Source organism: Squalius cephalus (genome assembly GCF_949319135.1).
Source record: "Squalius cephalus genome assembly, chromosome: 7".
Lineage (NCBI taxonomy): Eukaryota > Metazoa > Chordata > Actinopteri > Cypriniformes > Leuciscidae > Squalius > Squalius cephalus.
In genome coordinates, this window is record NC_137128.1 from 33,026,937 (window position 1) to 33,050,080 (window position 23,144).

Below are 23,144 nucleotides of genomic sequence, written 5' to 3' on the forward strand. Positions count from 1 at the left end.
CTTGATAGCTAGTAGTGATACAAAATGGCTTCAATTTCATTTTGATATACTTTAGCTAAAACTGTTGTTTCACATGAAAAATAAGAACCTTTTATATGACTTTAAACCATAACTGCCTCCATGAAATGCTTACTTCAGAGAAATACAATTCACAAAGAGCATTAACATCCTTATACGTCTGTATAATAATAGGTAACTATGATAGGCTATAGATGATATAGATTCCCTATTATTCCAATCAATATTTAAGGCTACTGTAGTTTGTATGACCTTTATAGTTGTACAATTTATAGTATGCTTTCAAATATCTATACTTTTAAATGAAAGTCACCAATAAACAGTTGAATTAGATTCCAAATAAAGTATTCTAAATAAATATAGCCCTTATTGTTGGGCTTCAAAGCAAGGAGAGTATAGGCAACATGTTTACATGTTCGGATAAACCACTGTGTGACTCAAGGAGTTAACAAAATTATTTTTGGAAAAGGCACTCAACTCACTGTCCTTTCAAGTAAGTGTAGATCAAGCTTGTCTTTTTTTATTTTATATTTTAAAACCAATGTTAAATTTAAAATTGTGCTCCCATTATTTTCCCATTATTAATGAGTATTGTACACTTAACATTCATATGACGCAAAATTGCACAGGGGAAAAAAACAATTATCGAAAGTAAATTGATGAAAAGAATTGTGATAGCCTATTACTTTAGTAGTCTAAAATGTAATAGTTGTATACAGTCAATTTGGCCTTTTATGTATCTCTTCCAAGTATATCAGGGCAAGATGTCAAGTTCTTTATGTTAAATATAGTGGAAAATTACCATTTATGTAAGTAAAATATGATTAGATCATATAATTGGACTTTATTATTATTATTATTATTTTTAAATCAGCTAAACTTAACTAGTTCTTAGGGTTTCCATCATCTTAACCCTAATACATAACTTTGACTTTGGGACCATCAATATGTAACATCAACAATAATAGGCATTTATTGTAGAACATCAAACATCATCAGTACAAAATTTGGAATAATACCTGATACTTAACAGATAAATTATAGTATTATTTCTTAATAGATTTAGGTGATAATGATAACATTTATCCCAATTAAAGAAATGAAAACATACCTTATCCAGGATGATTATATGTTCAGCAGCAGTTATGTGTTTATGGTCATGAGCTGTGTGACTCAAAGTGGATTCAAAATTATATTTGGGAAAGGCACTAAATTAACTGTGTTTTCAAGTAAGTGTGGCTCAGTTCTCTCAAATATCGCATAGCTTTTTCATGAAATATGCATGTTTTTATAATGCTTATAAGAGCAATATGATTATTATCAGAACAATAAATCAAGTGACCTTCTATCTTCTTAAAAAGATTTGAAGGTATTTATCTGGGAATTACTTCATAATTTTTCTTGTAATATCCTACTTAATTCCCAGATAAACATTCGAAACTTACAGCTTGTAGTTAACTTTAGGAACATCAACTCTTCTTTTGTCTTTGAAACATAACAGTTAAAAACAGATTTTTATTGTACCACTAAACTTTGATATAAATGGATGTCGTTGCTTATTTCAAGTTTTCACACTGAATCTTATTTAAGAGCGATTGTGACAGAATTTCTTGCAGTGTTTTTGATATCAGGATATTGCTAGTTTTTAGTATATGGCCAATGGCTGTGTGAATACTGGACAAAAACTTTTCTTTGGGATGGGGACAAAACTTCTTGTACAAACCAGTAAGTTGTACTTTAATCTTAGTATGAATGCTTGAATATATATAAGGGCAATACGTCAAGTCTGTTTTACAGTTTGAACATATAAGTGACTGAATCTGAATATATTGATGGCCATCATTCCTCAAAAATACTTGTACTTAAATTTGACGTGAACTTGGACAATCAAATCCACATCAAGTGTAACATGAAAGAAAAATAAGAAACAAGAAAGAAACATACAATTTAGACAAAAATACATTAATAAACATTCCTCACTAAAATTCAATCGGTTAAGTGCTTAGACTCGACTCGGACTCGACAAGGTGGACTCGGGCCCAACACTAAAAAAATACCCTAAATTTTTTGTTAAAATTGGAACAACAATGAACTATTTAGGTTTTAAGGTGACTTTTCTTTCCATTGTTGTAAAATGCTATCTCCTCTATGCCGTTCAGTGCCATCAGGATGTCAATACTTTTTTATACATGATGAATGACTGTGTGAATGATCAAATTAGACTGTTATTTGGCAAAGGAACAAAACTCATTGTCCAGTCAAGTAAGTTATATCCAATATTCGTACCAATATTGAATTATATGCATAAAATGTTTATTTAAAAATGCTAGTTATCTCATATTTATGTTATAGAAAAGCAAATAATGTAATGTAAAAGTATTTCAGATAAGACTGCTAGTAAACACAACTAATGAATTGACATTTTAATTATGCAAAAAAAAAAAACAAATACAAACAAAAACCACCAAAAACATACCGTCAACATCAAGTCAAAGAACGGAACTCAACAGATTTTTATAGGGTTTAGTCTGTATTTTTGTTTATTTGTAGAAATGAATAATATCTCAAAAATGAATTTAATATAAATGTATCCACCCTACAACAGTCCACATTGTACTCAGAATAAATGTACTGTGCTTTACTGATGTGTGAATCTTGGAGGCACCAAGATCACATTTGGGACAGGCACCAAACTAACAATTACTTCAAGTAAGTTAATTGCCTTTTCAAAAGATCATAAGTCCATATTCTTGTAGGGCGTTCATTTGGTATTTAATGGCTGGCATTGCTTAACAATGTTAATTTAGATATTTAAAGTTTTACTATAATAGAATGCTATTATGAGGATAATATAGATGAGTATAATATTAGAAGTTCACATTACTTGAAATTAGTATGGTGCTTGTTGTTAACTTTAGGAACATCAACTCTTCTTTTGTCTTTGAAACATAACAGTTAAAAACAGATTTTTATTGTACCACTAAACTTTGATATAAATGGATGTGGTTCCTTCTTTAAAGTTTTCACACTGAATCTTATTTAAGAGCGATTGTGACAGAATTGCTTGCAGTGTTTTTGATATCAGGATATTGCTAGTTTTTAGTATATGGCCAATGGCTGTGTGAATGCTGGACAAAAACTTTTCTTTGGGATGGGAACAAAACTTCTTGTACTAAGCAGTAAGTTGTACTTTAATCTTAGTATTTAATTTATTCTGTGATAAACCCATTATTTCATCAACCAAACGTGACTTTGATTGTATTGTAAAATGAGAATGACATGTCACAATGTAAACAAAATGCATTACAATAGATTTATCATGTAAACTATCCAATACTTCTGTTCAGTGATGTTGGACTTTGGGCTAACTAAACCAAAACAAGAAAACTGACAAATATAAAAGGATAAAAGTGCCGAACAAAAGCATTTGGTCAATTCCGGGCTCAACAACAGTCATATTTGGGGCAGGCACCAAAATACTAATAAATTCCAGTAAGTTTTATCTTTATTAGTTGTTCAATATATTCAGTATATATTCATTTGTCAAGCACATTGAAAGATGGCCGCTCCAAAAAAGTTGAGGACATTAAAGAGACAGAAGTGTATGTGTAGTGAAATTTAATATTCAATTTACTGTTCCACCAAATATCAGCAATTATCATAAGATGTTTTTAAAACCCACTTCATCCACAGACATTAGTTATTTATCTAATTTCTAATAGAATTTACTGTAATGTCAAATTACAAAACTCTTGTCCTTTATACCTATCAGAGGAAAGAGTATCCAATGTATTTCTGTGTTGAGCTTTGTAGTTGTGTGACTCAAAATGGAAACAAACTGATCTTTGGGCAAGGGACTCAGCTCATTGTGTTATCGAGTAAGTTATGGATTCAGTTATTTAAAGTTAACTGTAATTGATATTACTCAAACTCTTTTCACTAATCCACTGAGTGGATTGAGTGGACTTTTTTAATATAATTTATTTGTTTTCTAAAAATTAAATCTATGCAATCATTAATTTGACTGATACATTGATATATTTTAGATTTTAGAGACTTTCCGAGTACAGTTGAATTCACATCATGTGTAACATGAAAGAAAAATAAGTAACGACATAAAATTACGATAAAACTATAATAAACATCTCTCACTCAAACTCAATTGGTTCAGTGCTTAGACTCGACTCGACTCGGACTCGACAAGGTGGACTCGGGAACAAAATCAAACACTGCAGAACAAATTTAGTTATAATTCTAAGCATCGTGATAAAAGTAGTAAAATATTTCTCATTTATGATGTTTAAAAGTATGATCTTTAAAGTTATTTTTTTAAAGACTGAAAGACATACAATCCATGTACACGACTGGTTTTTGGTACAGAGTCGATAGCTGTGTGACTAATCAATTTAAGATGTTCTTTGGCAAGGGGACCAAACTTATAGTCCAAGCAAGTAAGTTTTATCTCTTGTAATAATCACTCATTTATTTTACTTAAAATATTTTATTAAACTGCTGCATGAAAAAAACGTATATTTTATGCAATAGATAATATGTTCGTGATGATAGGTTTTCTTTCATTTTCTAAATATTCTTACAGACATTATCATCATATAACGTTCTAATTTAAAAAAAAGAAAGAGTATAGTGGAAAAATACTATTACTGTAAAATATGAGTAGATCAGATAATTGTACTGATGTGCAAGGCTTTGGAAAAGACAGACTTGAGAGTGGAGTTTAAAAGTGTTTTTTATTTTAATAACTTCAGACTGTGTAGATTGCATGTAAAAAGAACAAATGAACAAGTTCTTAGGATTACCCTCCTCTTAACCGTAATACAAATCTTTGGCATCATCAGTTTATGTAACATCAACAATAATAGCCATTTATTAGTACATCCAAACAGCATCAATACAATCTTTGGAATAAAGCTGACATTTAACTGATACATTAGTTAAATTATTTCTAAATTAGAGTTTAGATGATAATAATCACATTTATCCCATTTGAAGAAATGAAAACATACCTTATCCAGGATGATTATCAGCAGCAGTTATGTGTTTATGGTCAACAGCTGTGTGAATCAAGGTGGATACAAAATTATATTTGGGAAAGGCACTAAACTAACTGTGTTTTCAAGTAAGTGTGGCTCAGTTCTCTCAAATATTGCATAGCTTTTTATGAAATATGTACTTTTTATGATTAGAACAATACATCAACAGTGATCTCCTGATCATAATTTTTCTTGTAATATCCTACTTAATTCCCAGATAAACATTCGAAACTTACAGCTTGTTGTTAACTTTAGGAACATCAACTCTTCTTTTGTCTTCGAAACATAACAGTTAAAAACAGATTTTTATTCTACCACTAAACTTTGATATAAATGGATGTGGTTCCTTCTTTAAAGTTTTCACACTGAATCTTATTTAAGAGTGATTGTGACAGAATTGCTTGCAGTGTTTTTGATATCAGGATATTGCTAGTTTTTAGTATATGGCCAATGGCTGTGTGAATGCTGCACAAAAACTTATCTTTGGGATGGGGACAAAACTTCTTGTACAAACCAGTAAGTTGTACTTTAATCTTAGTATGAATGCTTGAATATATATAAGGGCAATATGTCAAGTCTGTTTTACAGTTTGAACATATAAGTGACTGAACCTGAATATATTGATGGCCATCATTCCTCAAAAATACTTAGATAATAGTAAAAGAAAAAAAATACTAGAGTTGGGGTACTTGGACTGCAATAATGAATGAACTTGGAATTGGACGCACTCGGGTGGACTTGTACTCAAACTTGACGTGAACTTGGACAGTCAAATCCACATCATGTAACATGAAAGAAAAATAAGAAACAAGAAAGAAACATAAAATGAAGACAAAAAGACATTAATAAACATTCCTCACTAAAACTCAATTGACTTAGACTCGACTCGGACTCGACAAGGTGGACTCGGGCCCAACACTAAAAAATACCCAATTTTTTTTGTTAAAATTGGAAAAACAATGAACTATTTAGGTTTTAAGGGAACTTTTCTTTCCATTGTTGTAAAATTGTATCTCCTCTATGCTGTTCAGTGCCATCAGGATGTCAATACTTTTTTATACATGATGAATGACTGTGTGAATGATCAAATTAGACTGTTATTTGGCAAAGGAACAAAACTCATTGTCCAGTCAAGTAAGTTATATCCAATATTCGTACCAATATTGAATTGTATGCATAAAATGTTTATTTAAAAATGCTAGTTATCTCATATTTATGTTATACTGCTAGTAAACACAACTAATGAATTGACATTTTAATTATGCAAAAAAAACAAACAAATACAAACAAAAACCACCAAAAACATACCGTCAACATCAAGTCAAAGAACGGAACTCAACAGAATTTTATAGGGTTTAGTCTGTATTTTTGTTTATTTGTAGAAATGAATAATATCTCAAAAAATGAATTTAATATAAATGTATCCACCCTATAACAGTCCACATTGTACTCAGAATAAATGTACTGTGCTTTACTGATGTGTGAATCCTGGAGGCACCAAGATCATATTTGGGACAGGCACCAAACTAACAATTACTTCAAGTAAGTTAATTGCCTTTTCAAAAGATCATAAGTCCATATTCTTGTAGGGCGTTCATTTGGTATTTAATGGCTGGCATTGCTTAACAATGTTAATTTAGATATTTAAAATTTTACTATAATAGAATGCTATTATGAGGATAATATAGATGAGTATAATATTAAAAGTTCACATGACTTGAAATTAGTATGGTGCTTGATGTTAACTTTAGGAACATCAACTCTTCTTTTGTCTTCGAAACATAACAGTTAAAAACAGATTTTTATTCTACCACTAAACTTTGATATAAATGGATGTGGTTCCTTCTTTAAAGTTTTCACACTGAATCTTATTTAAGAGCGATTGTGACAGAACTTCTTGCAGTGTTTTTGATATCAGGATATTGCTAGTTTTTAGTATATGGCCAATGGCTGTGTGAATGTTGGACAAAAACTTTTCTTTGGGATGGGGACAAAACTTCTTGTACTAAGCAGTAAGTTGTACTTTAATCTTAGTATTGAATTTATTCTGTGATAAACCCATTATTTCATCAACCAAACGTGACTTTGATTGTATTGTAAAATGAGAATGACATGTCACAATGTAAACAAAATGCATTACAATAGATTTATCATGTAAACTATCAAATACTTCTGTTCAGTGATGTTGGACTTTGGGCTAACTAAACCAAAAAAAGAAAACTGACAAATATAAAAGGATAAAAGTGCCAAACAAAACCATTGTGTGAATACTAGGCTCAACAATATTTGGGGCAGGCACCAAAATACTAATAAATTCCAGTAAGTTTTATCTTTATTAGTTGTTCAATATATTCAGTATATATTCATTTGTCAAGCACATTGAAAGATGGGCGCTCCAAAAATGTTGAGGACCTTAAAGAGACAGAAGTGTATGTGTAGTGAAATTTAATATTCAATTTACTGTTCCACCAAATATCAGTTATTATCATATATGTTTTTAAAACCCACTTCATCCACAGACATTAGGTATTAATCTAATTTTTAATGTCAAATTACAAAACTCTTGTCCTTTATCCCTATCAGAGGAAAGAGTATCCAATGTATTTCTGTGTTGAGCTTTGTAGTTGTGTGACTCAAAACAGAGACAAACTGATCTTTGGGCAAGGGACTCAGCTCATTGTGTTATCGAGTAAGTTATGGATTCAGTTATTTAAAGTTTACTCTAATCGATATTACTCAAACTCTCTTCACTAATCCACTGATTGAACAAGTAGACTTGTACATGACATTTTCACAGCTTTTTTACTTATTTACAATATTTATTTCAGTTTTCTAAAAAATAAATCTATGCAATTATTAATTTGACACAAATATTTAAACTGCATTACTGAGTGGCTCTGACATCAAAATGAACACTGAAGTTTTGACTTGCCGTTTATTGAAGTATTTATAACACTGACAGTCACTGTGTGACTAACAACTTTGACAAAATGATATTTGCGAAGGGAACTCAGTTGTTTGTACAGACAAGTAAGTAAAACCTTACTTTTGTTTGGAAATAATTCATCTGGACATCAGATTAAAAAACGAAATAAGGAAATCTTGAGTTTTAATCAGAACTACAGGAGTGTCCACTTTTGTCACACAGTAGTCCAATTAACTGGACTAAATAATTTCTATAAGCATGATGGTACAGTAATCTTTAATTCAAGGATAATTTATACTGTGTAACCCATTATAACATCAACCAACCGTGACTTTGATTGTATTTTAAATGTAGAATTACTTTTGTCAAAATGCATTACAATAGATTTAGATGTCAAACAGTTCTGTTCAGTGATGTTGCACTTTGGTGTTACTAAACCAAAAAAACTGACAAATATAATGGGCCTTGAGTAAAAAGGATAAAAGTGCAAGACAAAACCATTGTGTGAATACTGGGTTCAACAACAAAGTCATATTTGGGGCAGGGACCAAAATAATAATAAATTCCAGTAAGTTGTTTTAAATTTTTTCACTAATTGTTCAATATATTCAGTATATATTCATTTGTCAAGCACATTAAAAGATGGCCGCTCAAAAAAAGTTGAGGACATTAAAGAGACAGATGTGTATGTGCATCTAAAGTACTTTATAGGGATGCACATTTATATAAAAGTTGCACTTGTGCCACCAGTCCATAAGCATAAATGCTTTTTTAAAATTATGATTCTTTATAAATCCCTTTAATGTAGAAGAAAAACATAGTTAAGTTGATGTTAAATAACATGATGGAGGTTGTCCCTGCTACTCATGGAAGTTATTATCCCACTACTAACCACTGTGTGAATAACAATATTGGTAAAGTGTTATTTGGGAAGGGGACACAACTCTATGTACAAGCAAGTGAGTACAACCATTCAAATATTATAATATAATAATAGCATATTATTTTCATAGGAATTGGTATCTAATTTTAGTGTCATGAGTAGTGAAATTTACTATTAAATTTACAGTACCACCAAATACCGTTTTCAGATGTTTTTAAAACCCAATTCATTCACAGACATTAGTGATTAAATAATCGAATTATTAATAGAATTTATCCCTATCAGAGGAAAGAGTATCCAATGTATTTCTGTGTTGAGCTTTGTAGTTGTGTGACTCAAAATGGATACAAACTGATCTTTGGGCAAGGGACTCAGCTCATTGTGTTATCCAGTAAGTTATGGATTTAAAGTTTACTCCAATTGATATTACTCAAGCTCTTTTCACTAATCCACCAATAGGACAGGTAGACTTATACATTCGATTTTCACAGCTCCTTTTATTTATTTACAATATTTATTTCAGTTTTCTAAAAAATGTAATCTATGCAATTATTAATTTGACAAATATTTTAACTGCATTACTGAGAGGCTCTAACAATTAAAATGAACACTGAAGTTTTGACTTGCCGTTTATTGAAGTATTTATAACGCTGACAGACACTGTGTGACTAGCAACTTTGGCAAAATGATATTTGCGAAGGGAACTCAGTTGTTTGTACAGTCAAGTAAGTAAAACCTTACTTTTGTTTGGAAATAATTCATCTGGACATCAGATAAAAAACAATGAAATAAGGAAATTAAGTAATTTAATAATGAGCTTTAAACAGAACTACATGAGTTTCCACCTTTGTCACACAGTACTACAAATAAATATGTAATAATATGATTTTTACACAACAGATGTTTATGCCTAAATAAAATAAATAAAGAATTGCTACAGATAATTAGCTAAATAAATTGCAGTAATAAGAATCACTAGTACAGTAGTACAAATCTTTCATTTAAGGATACTATCCATATCTCTTTCTTACAGATATTATCGGAAATCTATAATTACTTTGTTTTATCTATTTGATCCAGTATACAGGTACCATCCAAATGGTTTTTGTACTGATATATAAATCTGTGTGACTTCTAGTGTTAAAATAGTCTTTGGTGGAGGGACAAAATTAACAGTACAATCAAGTAAGAGAATAATTTATTTTAATCAAAGAACTCTGATAATGTTGTGTAACTGTCTAGATTGATTGGGTATTTAAAAATAGAGTTAGATAAAGAACACAAAGAGAGGTTTGATTTTACTGTAAACAGCAATTATTGTTTTACCAAGTAACCTTTGTAACTCGTAAAGATTTTTCATAAATTCAGTCATGTACAGTATAAGGCAAATAGCTAAATTAAGAAATTGATCAGCATTATAATCAATCAGCTAGACATTTGACAGCCTAAATTCCCCAACATATAATAACTCTCAGTAAAAATTCACTTTCTAATCTTAATGGCACATATTTCGTCATGTAATGATCGAAGACTATATTCGATTTCTTTTTTTAGCATTACTGAATAGATATACAAACATCTTTTGAGTTGGTTAGTTTGTTAAGTGTCTAAAAAGGCCGACTATCAGTTTTTTAGTATTCTAAAATAAACTAAATTTGATATTGTTTTTGATTTTGTTAGGAACTATACGTATTGTACTGTATATAGAGCATCAAGCATGTGTAATTTTGGCCACATGTATAGGATTATGATATGTGTGCTAATCATTGTGTGACTAACACTGCTAACAAAATCATATTTGGGAAAGGGACACACTTATCTGTGCACCCAAGTAAGTAGCAACCTATGGATAAGAATCTACTACATTATATCGTTTTGAATATTTTATTTGTTATAATTTAAGTACAATGTTAATTTTAGTACAAAAACATTTTTGACATGGATTTTCCAGTTTAAACAAGTGTCACATTTAATTGACATTTATTTGTGTTTAATTTAAACATGGTCTGGCATGGCAGAATATTCTAATAATAAAAACATCCAAACTTGGACTAGTAGCAGGACTTGTAATCGTTACCCATTACAGCAAATAAAGAAAGAATGAAATACAGAAATACAGTATAATCATAAAAAAAAGCAATTTAGAGTTTAAGCCTGACATTTCGTATTTATTGAATATTAAATATTATATGATGCAGAATATATTACCATACCATTATGAAGTAGTCTATTCATTAGGCGAATTGTGTTGATACAATTAAAAGCCATCTACATCTCAGCATAATTACTAAAAGCATTGTATTACCCAAGCTAGATCACGTCAGTAAGAGTTCGGATCTTGAATAAGATTGAAACTGTAAGGCCTTGTGATCATTGTGGTATAAATTCAACTAACACAAAGCTAGACAGTCCTAAATATCTTAAAAATATGTTTTCCGATACAGTGTTATATTGTTAATGTGAAATTTACATTTCATAATATATAATAAACTACTGGTTTACGTATTGAAAGACTGAATGAGTTTTTGAGGTGAGGTATCAGCCTGTGGGCCTAGAAAAATCAGTTATTACTTTTGAAGTATGAGGTGAGAATTTAACATATTATCAATATTTGAAATGTGTAGGACTTTGGTGTCATTGATTTGAGGCAAATATACTATTCTATTCTATATTCTTCTATTCTATTCATTGAATCGACAATAAGATTTTTTTCCATTTTAATTTGAAATGTCTGTTTGGAAAAATGGTTTCACATATGTAAAATTACAATGTTTCTTGTCAGCGAATGTACTTTCTAATCCAGTAAATCTGCCATAAAAGCTAATTACATATGACGAAATGTAATTGGCAAATTCTTGTCTGCATCAAACACATACTTCATGTTTGTGAAACTAATGTGTTTGATTTTTTTTTTCTCTTATATTTTTACAGAAGAAAAAAAAACCCCAGAATTTTACAAACTTGATGACTCGTGTCTGGCAACTGACTTCACGAACAATACAGCTGCAAAATTCAAGGACAGTCCAGCAGTGAGATATTCAGGCGAAGAATACAAAAACTACTACAGTAGCTTTGCCCTTGGATCTGGAGACGACTGCCCAGAAGAAGGTAGGAATTACCACATATACAATAATAAAAAAAAATGTCATCTTAATTAATAAAATATTTGGTTGCATTAGATTAATCTACTTTATTCCACATTCAGGCGTCTGTAAAGGATCATCCAGTGAAAGTAGTGATATAGAAAAAGGTAAGTGTTTTCTTTCTTTCTTTCTTTTTACTGTATTTTTTATTTAGACTCCCATAGATTTCAGATTGTAAGGTTACTATCATTTTAATAAACATTAAACAAATTTGAAAACTGTATGAAAGTGCTGGATCGCACATGCTGGATTATGCAAAATACATGGTAAACCCTAAAGACATACTAATTGTATTTTTATTTCTGCAGATGAAAAAATCAACTTCTTGTCACTGGGCCTCTTTTGGCTGAGAATTCTCTTTCTGAAGACTGTTGTGTTCAACGTCTTGATGACTTTCAAAGCATGGATGAGCTAACGTGAGTGACGATGTTATATCTTGTGACAATGGGTCTCATTCACTAACTGTGTGTTAACATTTGTTCGTAAAAACATTTTCATGCAGAAATGATGATTTTTTTTAAGTTAAGCATTTAGATTTATTATAAGTTTAAGATAACATTTAGAACTAACTGAAACATACATTCAAATAAGACAGCGGCTATTTGCATTGTGTTCATTTGCATTAACAAAAGGTATTTTCTTTGCACTAAGCGCAAATAATGTTAAATGCTATTTATACTATTTGCACCTCAGTGTATTGTGGTATTTTATAAAACAATAACAAAAATAACATTTTCAGCGTATATGATTATACTTATTAAAATCATAAATGGATGCCATCTTATTGAGACATTACTTGTCTCTGTCTTGAAAGCTCTACCCTACACTAGTGTAAATTAAACAAAGTTAAAAAAAATTAAAAACTTGACCAAAATCACTGTTTTTGAAAAAAAAAAAAATGCTTTCATGCTTACGGTTGCCAGAATTTAAGAATTGAATTCCCTCATTCAGAGCTTTTCTGTTAAAAGAACCACGTTTTTTGCTTAATCTTTGCAATCTGGCAACCATGCGTTTTGGATCGCGGATAACCTGTAAACCGACAAACAAGTAAGCTGGAGTTTATCAATCTCCAATGAGATATTCTTCTTAAATAAAAAGTGTCATCCAGTCAGTCTTTGTTCTGCCACTTTGTTGCTGCGACTAAATCTGCGATCAAACCTTCTCAGTGATAAACTGTAATAAATCCAAACATAGATCTCGACTTTATTTGCGATTGTGGTTGTTAAATAAATGCACTTGTGCTACCTTTGACAACAATCGTTTGAGCAAAATAATCAGAATTATCAATTTTACCATTATGTAGCATGACAAAAATGTGACTTGGTTTTCATTGACTAAAATGCTCAGACATTTTGTCGACTAAAACTAAACAAAAACAGAACAAGGTTGACTATATGATAAAAACAAAAGTACACTTGACTACCCTACACCTACCCCTAACTTTATCAGATAATCACTTTATTCACACTATTAAATACCTGTTTGGCACTTTATTTCCACTTTTTGAATATTTCCGTAATCTTTATTTAAAATAAACGCTTCTCCGAGTTGATATGTGATGGGAAAACGGAGAAGAATGTGTTCGTAAAAAAGGCAGATTCATCACAAGCTAACGCCACCCACCTCACTCTCCACACCACTACTCCGGTTATCAGCAGGAGTTCTTTTGTCATTTTGTCTGGCTCAATTAGACAATAGTGGGCGGAGTTAGTGTAAATAGCCTCTGCCTACAAGGTGGGCTATTTGCACTTGGTGTAAATAAACACTCAGAGGAAAAAAGAAGACTCCCGGCGAACTAAATTATAGTTCTATTATAGTCATTTAACACAAATAGTGCACAAACTGGGATAGGTTCTATACTTTTGATCTTTAATAAGTATCAAGTCAACTGATTGAGAATGGCTCACATGGCTTTACTCGAAGATCTTGCTGCAAATTTTCTCAGAATATTTTCTGCAAACATACAGTAAGTATGCAACTTGTACGCAATCATTAGTGAATGAGACCCAATATTTCATTAGCGAACTCTATAAAATATGTGCTGTTTTGTTTGAAGAATTACAATTGGTCTATTATTTGTCTTGCAGGTCTCACAAATCCAAGTCGTTTATCATCAGTTGGATTTATCACAGTGCCTTCACCGAAGACAACAGAAAATGTTGCATCACATTTGAGAGCCAGTAGATTTGCACCGTTGTTGTTAAATGATGATCAAGGGATTATGTAACCACCCTCAGTTATGCTATAGTGCTTATGGTTTTAAGAATCATATACTGTGTACACATTTGAATGTAATGTGTTTATAGGCTTTTATAATATGGGCTCAACTATTCTAGTTTAGGATGCAATAGACATATGCCGCAATTTAGTTTCTAATTTAGCAACTTAGATGTAGTTCATATTTAATTTCTCTTTATTTTAATGATTTCTACATTTATTATCTAAAAAAATATTATTTTGTAAAAAAAAAAAAAAAAAAAAGTTTAAATTACTTTGAAGCTGGATTACATCTGCAAAATTCTGTCTATATACCTTTAATTTTTCGCAACATATTTACATCCACAATTAAGTGGACTTGTGCTTCCTTCCACAATGACTGACTTTCATGCAATAATGACTGTGTATTGTGCAAAACATATGAAAATAAAATGCATAAATAACCAACTCTGGGCTTCTGTGTATTATAAACACACAAAATCCAAGTACACTCAATGGAACCTTGATTGACCCTTAAGATCACTTTAACTAAATGATAATCAAATGTATTACAATGAATGAGAATGGATTAAAGTTTTGTGGTCACACTTTATATTAGGAGTCTTTAAATATGTACTTGCATAAAAAATGAGGTTCAATGTTCATGCCGTAGTGCAAAACACTTTTGCTGCTGTTGAGATGGGATATACTGTACATACTGTATGGGTAAAGTTAAGGACAGGTTTAGTCAGGTTTGATGGTTTAGTTTAAGTGTGGGTTAAGGTGTAAGGTCAACAGTGTAATTACAAATAAATGAGTATGCAGTGTCTAGCTTTCCATATGTAATCAAGAGTGCAACAGTGGAATTAATTACAGCTGTAATTATATGCAGGTATTTTTTTAAATGTATAATGTAAAAACATACATGTACACGATAAGTACATTGTATCAAATGATTAATTTAAATGTTGGTATATTAAAGTTTAAAACACTTGGTTTAAGCAGTTTGTTAACTGCATTAAGAAAGGCAATGACCTAGAATTTAACTCTGATATGAAACACATATAGGTTTATTGGAAATGGTGGATTTTGTGTGTCACACAATGGAAAAATTATGATTTTTTTTTTTTTAAACAAATTTGTAAATCCCCAAATACCAGAAAATACTGATCATCTTTCTCAAAATTACTAACTTTGAAGTTTTGTTGTGTTTACAAAATGAACTTATCGAATATGCAGACTACCATTACTTAGATTCTTACAGGCCTGCCTCCTTTGCCATAAAACAAATGGCTGATAAAGGGGAAATAACACAAGGCATAGTTTAGTGTGTAATAATACAAATAAGGAGGAACATGCAATAAATTTCTATTATTTGTGATGCCCTTTCACATGTTTTTTTACTGAACTTGGTATAAAGTAAAAACTTTACTTTTGAAATTCCCATGTTACTGTTGATTATAATCAACAACAACAACAACCTTTATTTATAAAGCACATTTAACACAATACAAATTGATCCAAAGTGCTGTACTTAGTGCATAGCAGGACTACACTAAAAAAACAACAATTACAAGTTTCCAAAAGCTAAAGAATAAAAATTTGTTTTCAGAGTAGATTTAAAAATGTCCAATGAAGGAGCAGACCTCACATGATAAGGGAATAATGCTCTATTCCAAAGCTTGGGCCCAGCCACAGAAAAGGCCCGATCACCCTTTAATTTGTAGCGACATCGAGACACATTTAAAAGCAAGTGATTTGAAGATCTAAGTGCCCTAGCAGGACAGTATGGCACAATAAGATCACAAATATACCCTGGTGCACAGCCAGACAACGCCTTATAAACAAACATAAGGATCTTAAAATCAACTCGAAACTTAATGGGAAGCCAGTGAAGGGATGCCAAAACAGGAGAAATATGATCCCTCTTTCTAGACCCAGTCAAAAGTCTTGCAGCTGCATTTTGAACAATTTGTAAATGAGATAGTGAAGATTGAGGAAGACCACAATAAAGAGAGTTGCAATAGTCTAATCGTGATGTTACAAATGCATGAATTGCAACTTCTAAATCTTTGCTTGAAAGAAGGTCACATGACACGATTACAGAACTTTAATCACATCTCAAAATCTCATATATTAAGACAAAGAAAAAAAATGGTGATGAGTATCTACTAACTACATCTACAGACTTTTTAAATAGACCTCTTGCAGACAGAACTTCTGAGTAGCTAATTAGGCAAGCTGGCACTTTTGGAGCTAGACAGTGCAACAATGGTAACAGTTCTGGACCTTTAACTAACAAATAACACATCTGCAAACCCTGGGTATTCAGATTCAAAACTGGTCAGAACTCACTGAGTCGCAAAGCATTCTGGGTACCCAGCAGCACTGCAATACTTTACAAAATCAAAGCAGTGCAAAATGTATATACTAAATGTTGATTATCCTTGTATTACAATGAATGAGAACAGATTTAAATGATATGGTTTATGTTACTATGAAAAGCAATGACTTTAAATGAAATGCAAGTATAGATGAAACACTTACAAGGTGTACTGAAAATGGTACTTGATTTGTGATTTTAAGTTTCTTAACTTTATGTTAAGAAAACACATTTGCAATGTGGAACCACTGCCCACAGCTGAATAAAATGAAGCCACAGAAATATTTTTGAGTGTGCCAGTTAGTACTTGCACTAGTAAAATGACAGCATGCTAAATATAGTTTAACTAATGTATGGAATGAGCAAGTAATTATAAGGTTTCTGTAATTGTCTCAGTTATTTCTCATTAAGTGAATGCAATACACAACAATACACAACAGAAGCTAAACTGCAGCCACCCACACCCGATTCATAATCTCCACTCTTCTGCAAAGTGGTAACCACAGAAAATAAACAACATGAATTCTTCTAAATCTCCAAATAAACTGCACATTTAACACTTTTAGGCCCGGTTTCTCAGAAACTAGGCCTTAGTTAAATTAGGGAATTTAAGTCGCTTTTATAAACGTGCCTTAGAATTTTTATTTATTTATTTCATCTTAAGACAAAACAATGGCAGTGACACATTTTAAGATATGTCAGTGCAACTTTCAGTTAAAACAGCTCAAAAATGCATTTAAGTCCGGGACTAGGACGTACGTGTGTGTGTGTGTGTGTGTGTATGTGTGTGTGTGTGTGTGTGTGTGTGTGTGTGTCTAAAATACAGTATCAGTCATTGGTATCGATGATTGAGAACTTTGGGTACAAATGCCATCTTATTGTGCTGGTGTTTGGTAGTCTAGGTCATGTACACAGGCTGGCGATCCGTGGACTTTGCATTGGGGGGATTTCTAAAACAAGGGCCAAACACTTGGCAAAGTACTGTTCAATCTCAGCAACTATAGGAAGCATGATTGTTTGGAAGAGGCGATGTTTCCTGTACCCTTAGAACAGGTTTAATCTATAACAATGTGCTGATCTGTTTTAATTCAGAACAATTATAACAATTAAATTTGATTCCTAATGAAATTTGACTTGTAATGTGGGATCAAATAAAGTATATAAAATGTGTGTGTGTGTGTGTATTAAATTAACAAAAAATAACTGTTTGAATGGACTTGTTCAGTCTTGTTGTATAAACCTAAATTGTGTAAAAAAAACTCCTCAGTTTAATTTATTGAGGTTAATTTAATTGAACAAATATATCTTTGAGCCTAACCAGCAATATTACACAGCATCATGCAAAATGCTACAATGTTCCTTATTTTATTTATTTATTCATTTTTATGTACACTGATAAAAATTATTCTGTGCAGTAGGCCTAAATACAAAAAAAAAAAAATTCTACATTGAATAAATTAGTTCAGGCAAGAATTAAAATAATTTGTTACATTTATACAGTGATTTTCTTAGCACTCAAAGCGCTTTACATAATGGAAGCGGGAATCTCCTCAACCACCACCAATGTGCAGCATCCACCTGGATGATCCGACAGCAGCCATATTGCACCAGAACGCCCACCACACACCAGCTTATTGGTGAAAAGGACAAAGATTTATAAAAAGTAATTTATATTATGAAGACGAAATACTCCAATTCACTCAAGTGGTGAGGTAAAAAACCTTCAATTTGTGGGCTAAATCATTAAAAAACGCGTAGATCTACGCGTTTCGGCTGCACAGTGTATTTTACTTGAAATTGTTTATGTTTACAATGATTCTTTGAGTAAGTATCAAAGTTATAAGATTTAGTTAAACCTACTCAACTTTCTGATACTGATGTTCCCATCATGGCATGAATGGGCATGAATAATAAATAAGGTTGCATTTGTCAAATTTTTTTTGTTGCATTTGCTGTTAGGTTTAACTTGCTGTTCTGTGACATCTGGAGTTCATTTTCTATTCAAAATTACCCATTCATGGTCAAAAACTATATCCCTTGAATGTTACCGTTATTGAGGTCTCAGTGTTCGGTTCATTACCTATGAGACATGTTGAGATATGTTACAAAGTGTAAATCTATTGTGTTGTTTACTAAAATGTTTATAACCATCCACCTCACAATCATGGCTTAATTCAGCACTACATTGTTTGAATACAATTTACAGTACAAACAATAAGTGAGTAAAATGTACTTGAAACAGAGTATTGCAAAGTAAACTGAATGAGCAAGTTAAAATGAAAAATTACTCAAACTCTAATTGACCAAGTTCATTTGACTTATTCTCTTTGTTAATTTTACATAACGTAGTTAAGTAGATTTTACTTAATTCCATACATGTGTAATTTATTTAAAAAAATGTCCTTATTTATTTATTTTTTTCAATGTGACATTATAAATGTAAGTGGATTGAACCGAATAAAATTAGGTTTTGACAAGAAATTGACTTAAGTAAATTGAACAAGCAATTCATTATTAAGACATTCAGGAATAAAGTATGTGACCATGCACAAAAAGACATGTTATTTGGCTCTTAGCCAGTGTTTTTGCTCCTGAGTTAATGCTGTTGCTCAGTATAATGCTAATGTCACCTTGTACTGCAACACATTTACAACACAGTCTCACTGCACAAGGCCAAATAGCACATTCAAATATACCAAGCACTGACATAACTAAAAAAAAAAAAAAATTAAGTAAACATAAATGTCTTCCTTTCTTATACTATCACTTGGAGCTCTCACATACTGTACATATGATTATTTGTATTTTTTATTTGTTTTTACTTTAACTGCACATGATTTTCTCAATTTCAGTAGTGCACAGACAGATGTGCTCAGTTTCTCATGCATGACTTCCTTTATACTAATGACTATGCATCTCACTTTGTTCTGAGTTTGCAGATGAGATCACACTGGTTGTTGACCTAATTTCAATGGTAACAAAACCACATATCGAGAGGAAGTCAGCTGCCTGGAGACAACAATCTTGAGTATAAAATGATTTTTGACTTCTAAAAAACATCCACAATTAGAAATACATTGTTCTATGGATATATTCTTTTAGATATATCAATGTTTAGGTATTGACAGGACAGGAATTTGGTTTCAATAATCAGGATAGCTTGTACTCTCTGAAACAGTGCCCTTGGTCCAGTTCTACACTACAACGTTAATTCACTTTCTTATTTTGTTTAAGCCCTAGTTCATGACACTCACAATAAAAACACAGATTTGACCTAATCGACCTACATGTATCTAGGATGGAAAGGAGTGAAACCCATACATCCTGGCCACCTGACACCTTCATTGTTTATTCCTCAAGTCATAACTAATGTAAACTAGGACACTTTTTCACCTTGTTTTTTGTTATCTGTCATATTACATCAAATTAATTAAAATGCAGATTTAAAATACACACATTAAAATAAATAATTTAAAATATATAGAGACTTGTGTGCTATGCTATGTATTTTAATTTAAAATTAAAATGTAGATTGTTCAGGACTGAGATACTTCATGATCTTCTGTCATGACTTGTAATTTTTTCTTTTATTCAGTGCTTAAAAAGATAAACAACCTGTTGCTGATTTACTCTACCTGCACTGAACTCCAAATATGGATTCTAAATTGTCTCATTTAAATTGTCGTTTAAAACTTGCTTGATATTTTACTTGCATTTGGTGGATGTTGATTCACTTAGTAATTTTAAAAAACATTTTACACATAAAAAAACTACTTTTGAAAACTATGTTTAAAAGCTGTTTTATTTTACATGTAGAGTACCACTCCACGAGGAACTCGCATGATCACATGATCAACCAAATATTACTTACCCTCAGACACTTTTTTCCAGGTCAAGTTGTCAATTCATGAACTAATTTGGAATATTTTTTCTCTTTCGACTCACTTTCACTCATTCCATCCATGCATCTAATCAGTGTATCTAACTCACAAGTAGGCTATGTCAATCTGATCAAAACTAAAGTATTTTAAGAAGTCTTATGAACACTTTTGATTGAGAAATAAATTAACTGTCAGTCATTAAAACCAGAGACAAATTCTCATAAAATATTATTTTCCAAGATGCTGTCAATAGCATCTGACAACATGTATCATTGATCAGTCTAAATTATATCTCTGAATAATAGGCTTTATATGCCGATCGTGACATGAACAAACAGGAAAACAGGTCTCATTGCACCCGCTTGTCATGTTATCAGTACGAACTGACAGCAATATCTATGAACTTTTAAGGTAATCAGCTAACCTAGTTCTTTTTATTTTTTTTATTTTTTTTAATTTTGCTAAAATATTAGTGAGAAGGAGAAAATTAAAAAAACTTATAGATAATAATCTGCATATGCTATGGATATCACTTATGCTTATCTTTGCTCACTCCTTTGAAGGTATCTTGAGTAAAACGGCTCTATATTAGAGCGGAGCCCATAAGACCTGAGAACCGGAAGCGATGCGACCTGTTTTAAAGAAAAAAATGGAAGTTTGTTGCGCATTACCGCCATTTTTTTCTTCCAAACAAAACACCAATGATTCGTGTAAAAAAAAAAACTGAACATTTGAAAAGTCTCCTCTTCTTCTTCTGAACTTTGACCTTGGTATATGTATATTTTTCATATGTATAGGCCTACTATACAATTATTTTTCTGTATTTTCAAATTACAAGATTTTGATACAACTACTTACATGAAATTGAGGGACAAGCATTCTTTTTAAATTATTTATATTATTAATTGCTTATTTTAGTCTTGTTTTTGTGCACTCAGTTTTAGCACTAAAGGAATAGCTACAAACAAGCAAATAGATAAAGCAAATGTTTTAAAATATGTAAAAAATATATATGTTTAATTAGATGTTAGGTTAATTATGTCCTATATAGGGGGTTTCTTGAATATTTGAAAGCTTTTCATGACAGAAAATTCAAGTGAAATGTGTAGGCCATATTTTATGAATGACCCAGTTATGGCTCACACTGAATTGTGCACTTATACAATAGCACTAATTATGGCTGAAAGGTGTAACAGGTTTTAAGTCTCTTCTAGAGTCCCTTCACATGGGACTAGTGGTGGGGCCTTCCCTGCATGGCCACATGCTGATGAATATAGGTGGCTGCAGGAGACCTGTTGTGAATACGGATGGGAGGTTTCATTGCCACACAAAACACATACAATTATAGGTAAAAAAAACAACTAACTAACTAAATAAATTAATTAAAATAAAACAAAAGTATTAGCATTGGAGTGATGTTCCCCTTCAGGCTGACTGATATTTAGCTTTAGTTATGCGGTTCAGATGGATATAGCTATTAGTTTTGAATATACATATAGATTCTTTTTGAATATAATAGCGATTCATTTTGGAAAAAGTAGCAATTCATTTTAGGAAAAGTAGCGATTCATTTTAGGAAAAATAGTGATTCTTTTAGAAAAAGTGGCAATTCATTTTAGGAATAGTAGTGATTCTTTTTGAGAAAATTAGCGATTCTTTTTGAAAAGTATCTATTCTTTTTAGGAGAAGTAGCGATTACTTTTCTGGAAAGTACGATTTTTTTGGGAAAAATTAGTGATTCATTTTGGAAAAAGTAGCAATTCTTTTTGAAAAAGTAACAATTATTTTTTGAAAAAGTAGCGATAAGAAAGGTTGGCGTTTATATGCTGACCAAAGGAACTTACATTATCCTTACAATGTAGAGAAATATCAAACGTTTTGTTCATGTTTAAAATCGATGTTTCATCATGCTACACAATCCTCATTCCTTATAGACAATACTTCAGTCGACATATGCATCATCGGAGAACATTTGCAATATTGCATACATTCGGTTAAAATAACTCATCCCATGTCTATAATCCTCACACACATTTTCATCTACATTCTGGTTCACTAAATACATAACACAACTGATTATTAATACCATTAAATAATAATAACACTGAAAATAATATATAACAATAACATTTTAGTCTTCAAGCAATAATAAGCAATTCCTGTTCTATGAACAACATCTAATGGGCTGATGGACACCACGCATATCCATGTCATGGTAACATTCCAGGTGAAGATAATGAGGATATTACATTGTTTTTAATTGCTTCCTTCACCAAGTGCATTACAAACGGCTACATTATGACACAAGTCATTCCAAAGTCCCCACCTCAAGGGCTCTGCCCTTTCGAGTGCATAGGGATGCTCACTTCCGATTGGAAGTGATATGTGTAATTTCGTCTTGTTGTTCCATAATATATGTATAATAATATAAAATAAATGTGCAGTGATAGACAAATGTTTAACTGGAGTTGTAGTGATTTGCTCATAAATACAAATCAAACAGAAGTATATTATGATACTCTGCTCTCTTGATCTTTCGACATATTTATTTTTTTTGACAGGTCCAACTGACTTAAGGGGGTTTTACCGGTTTTAAAATATAATATTTTAAATTATATTTAATTTTGTACAATTTTGTAGCATTATTTCATTTTGGATGTACG

The 23,144-nt window shown here is 31.4% G+C and overlaps 1 protein-coding gene across 1 annotated transcript; it reads left to right on the top strand.

Annotated features, from left to right (window-relative positions):
- Positions 1-5,037: 5,037 nt before the first annotated feature.
- LOC307161418 (M1-specific T cell receptor alpha chain-like) lies at positions 5,038-14,289 on the top strand. The gene is made up of 5 exons (XM_079876106.1): positions 5,038-5,155; positions 11,810-11,986; positions 12,084-12,128; positions 12,330-12,437; positions 14,109-14,289. Exons 1-4 carry the CDS (start codon positions 5,053-5,055, stop codon positions 12,434-12,436), a joined length of 432 nt encoding a protein of 143 aa, XP_079732232.1. The 5' UTR covers positions 5,038-5,052; the 3' UTR covers position 12,437; positions 14,109-14,289.
- Positions 14,290-23,144: the final 8,855 nt, after the last annotated feature.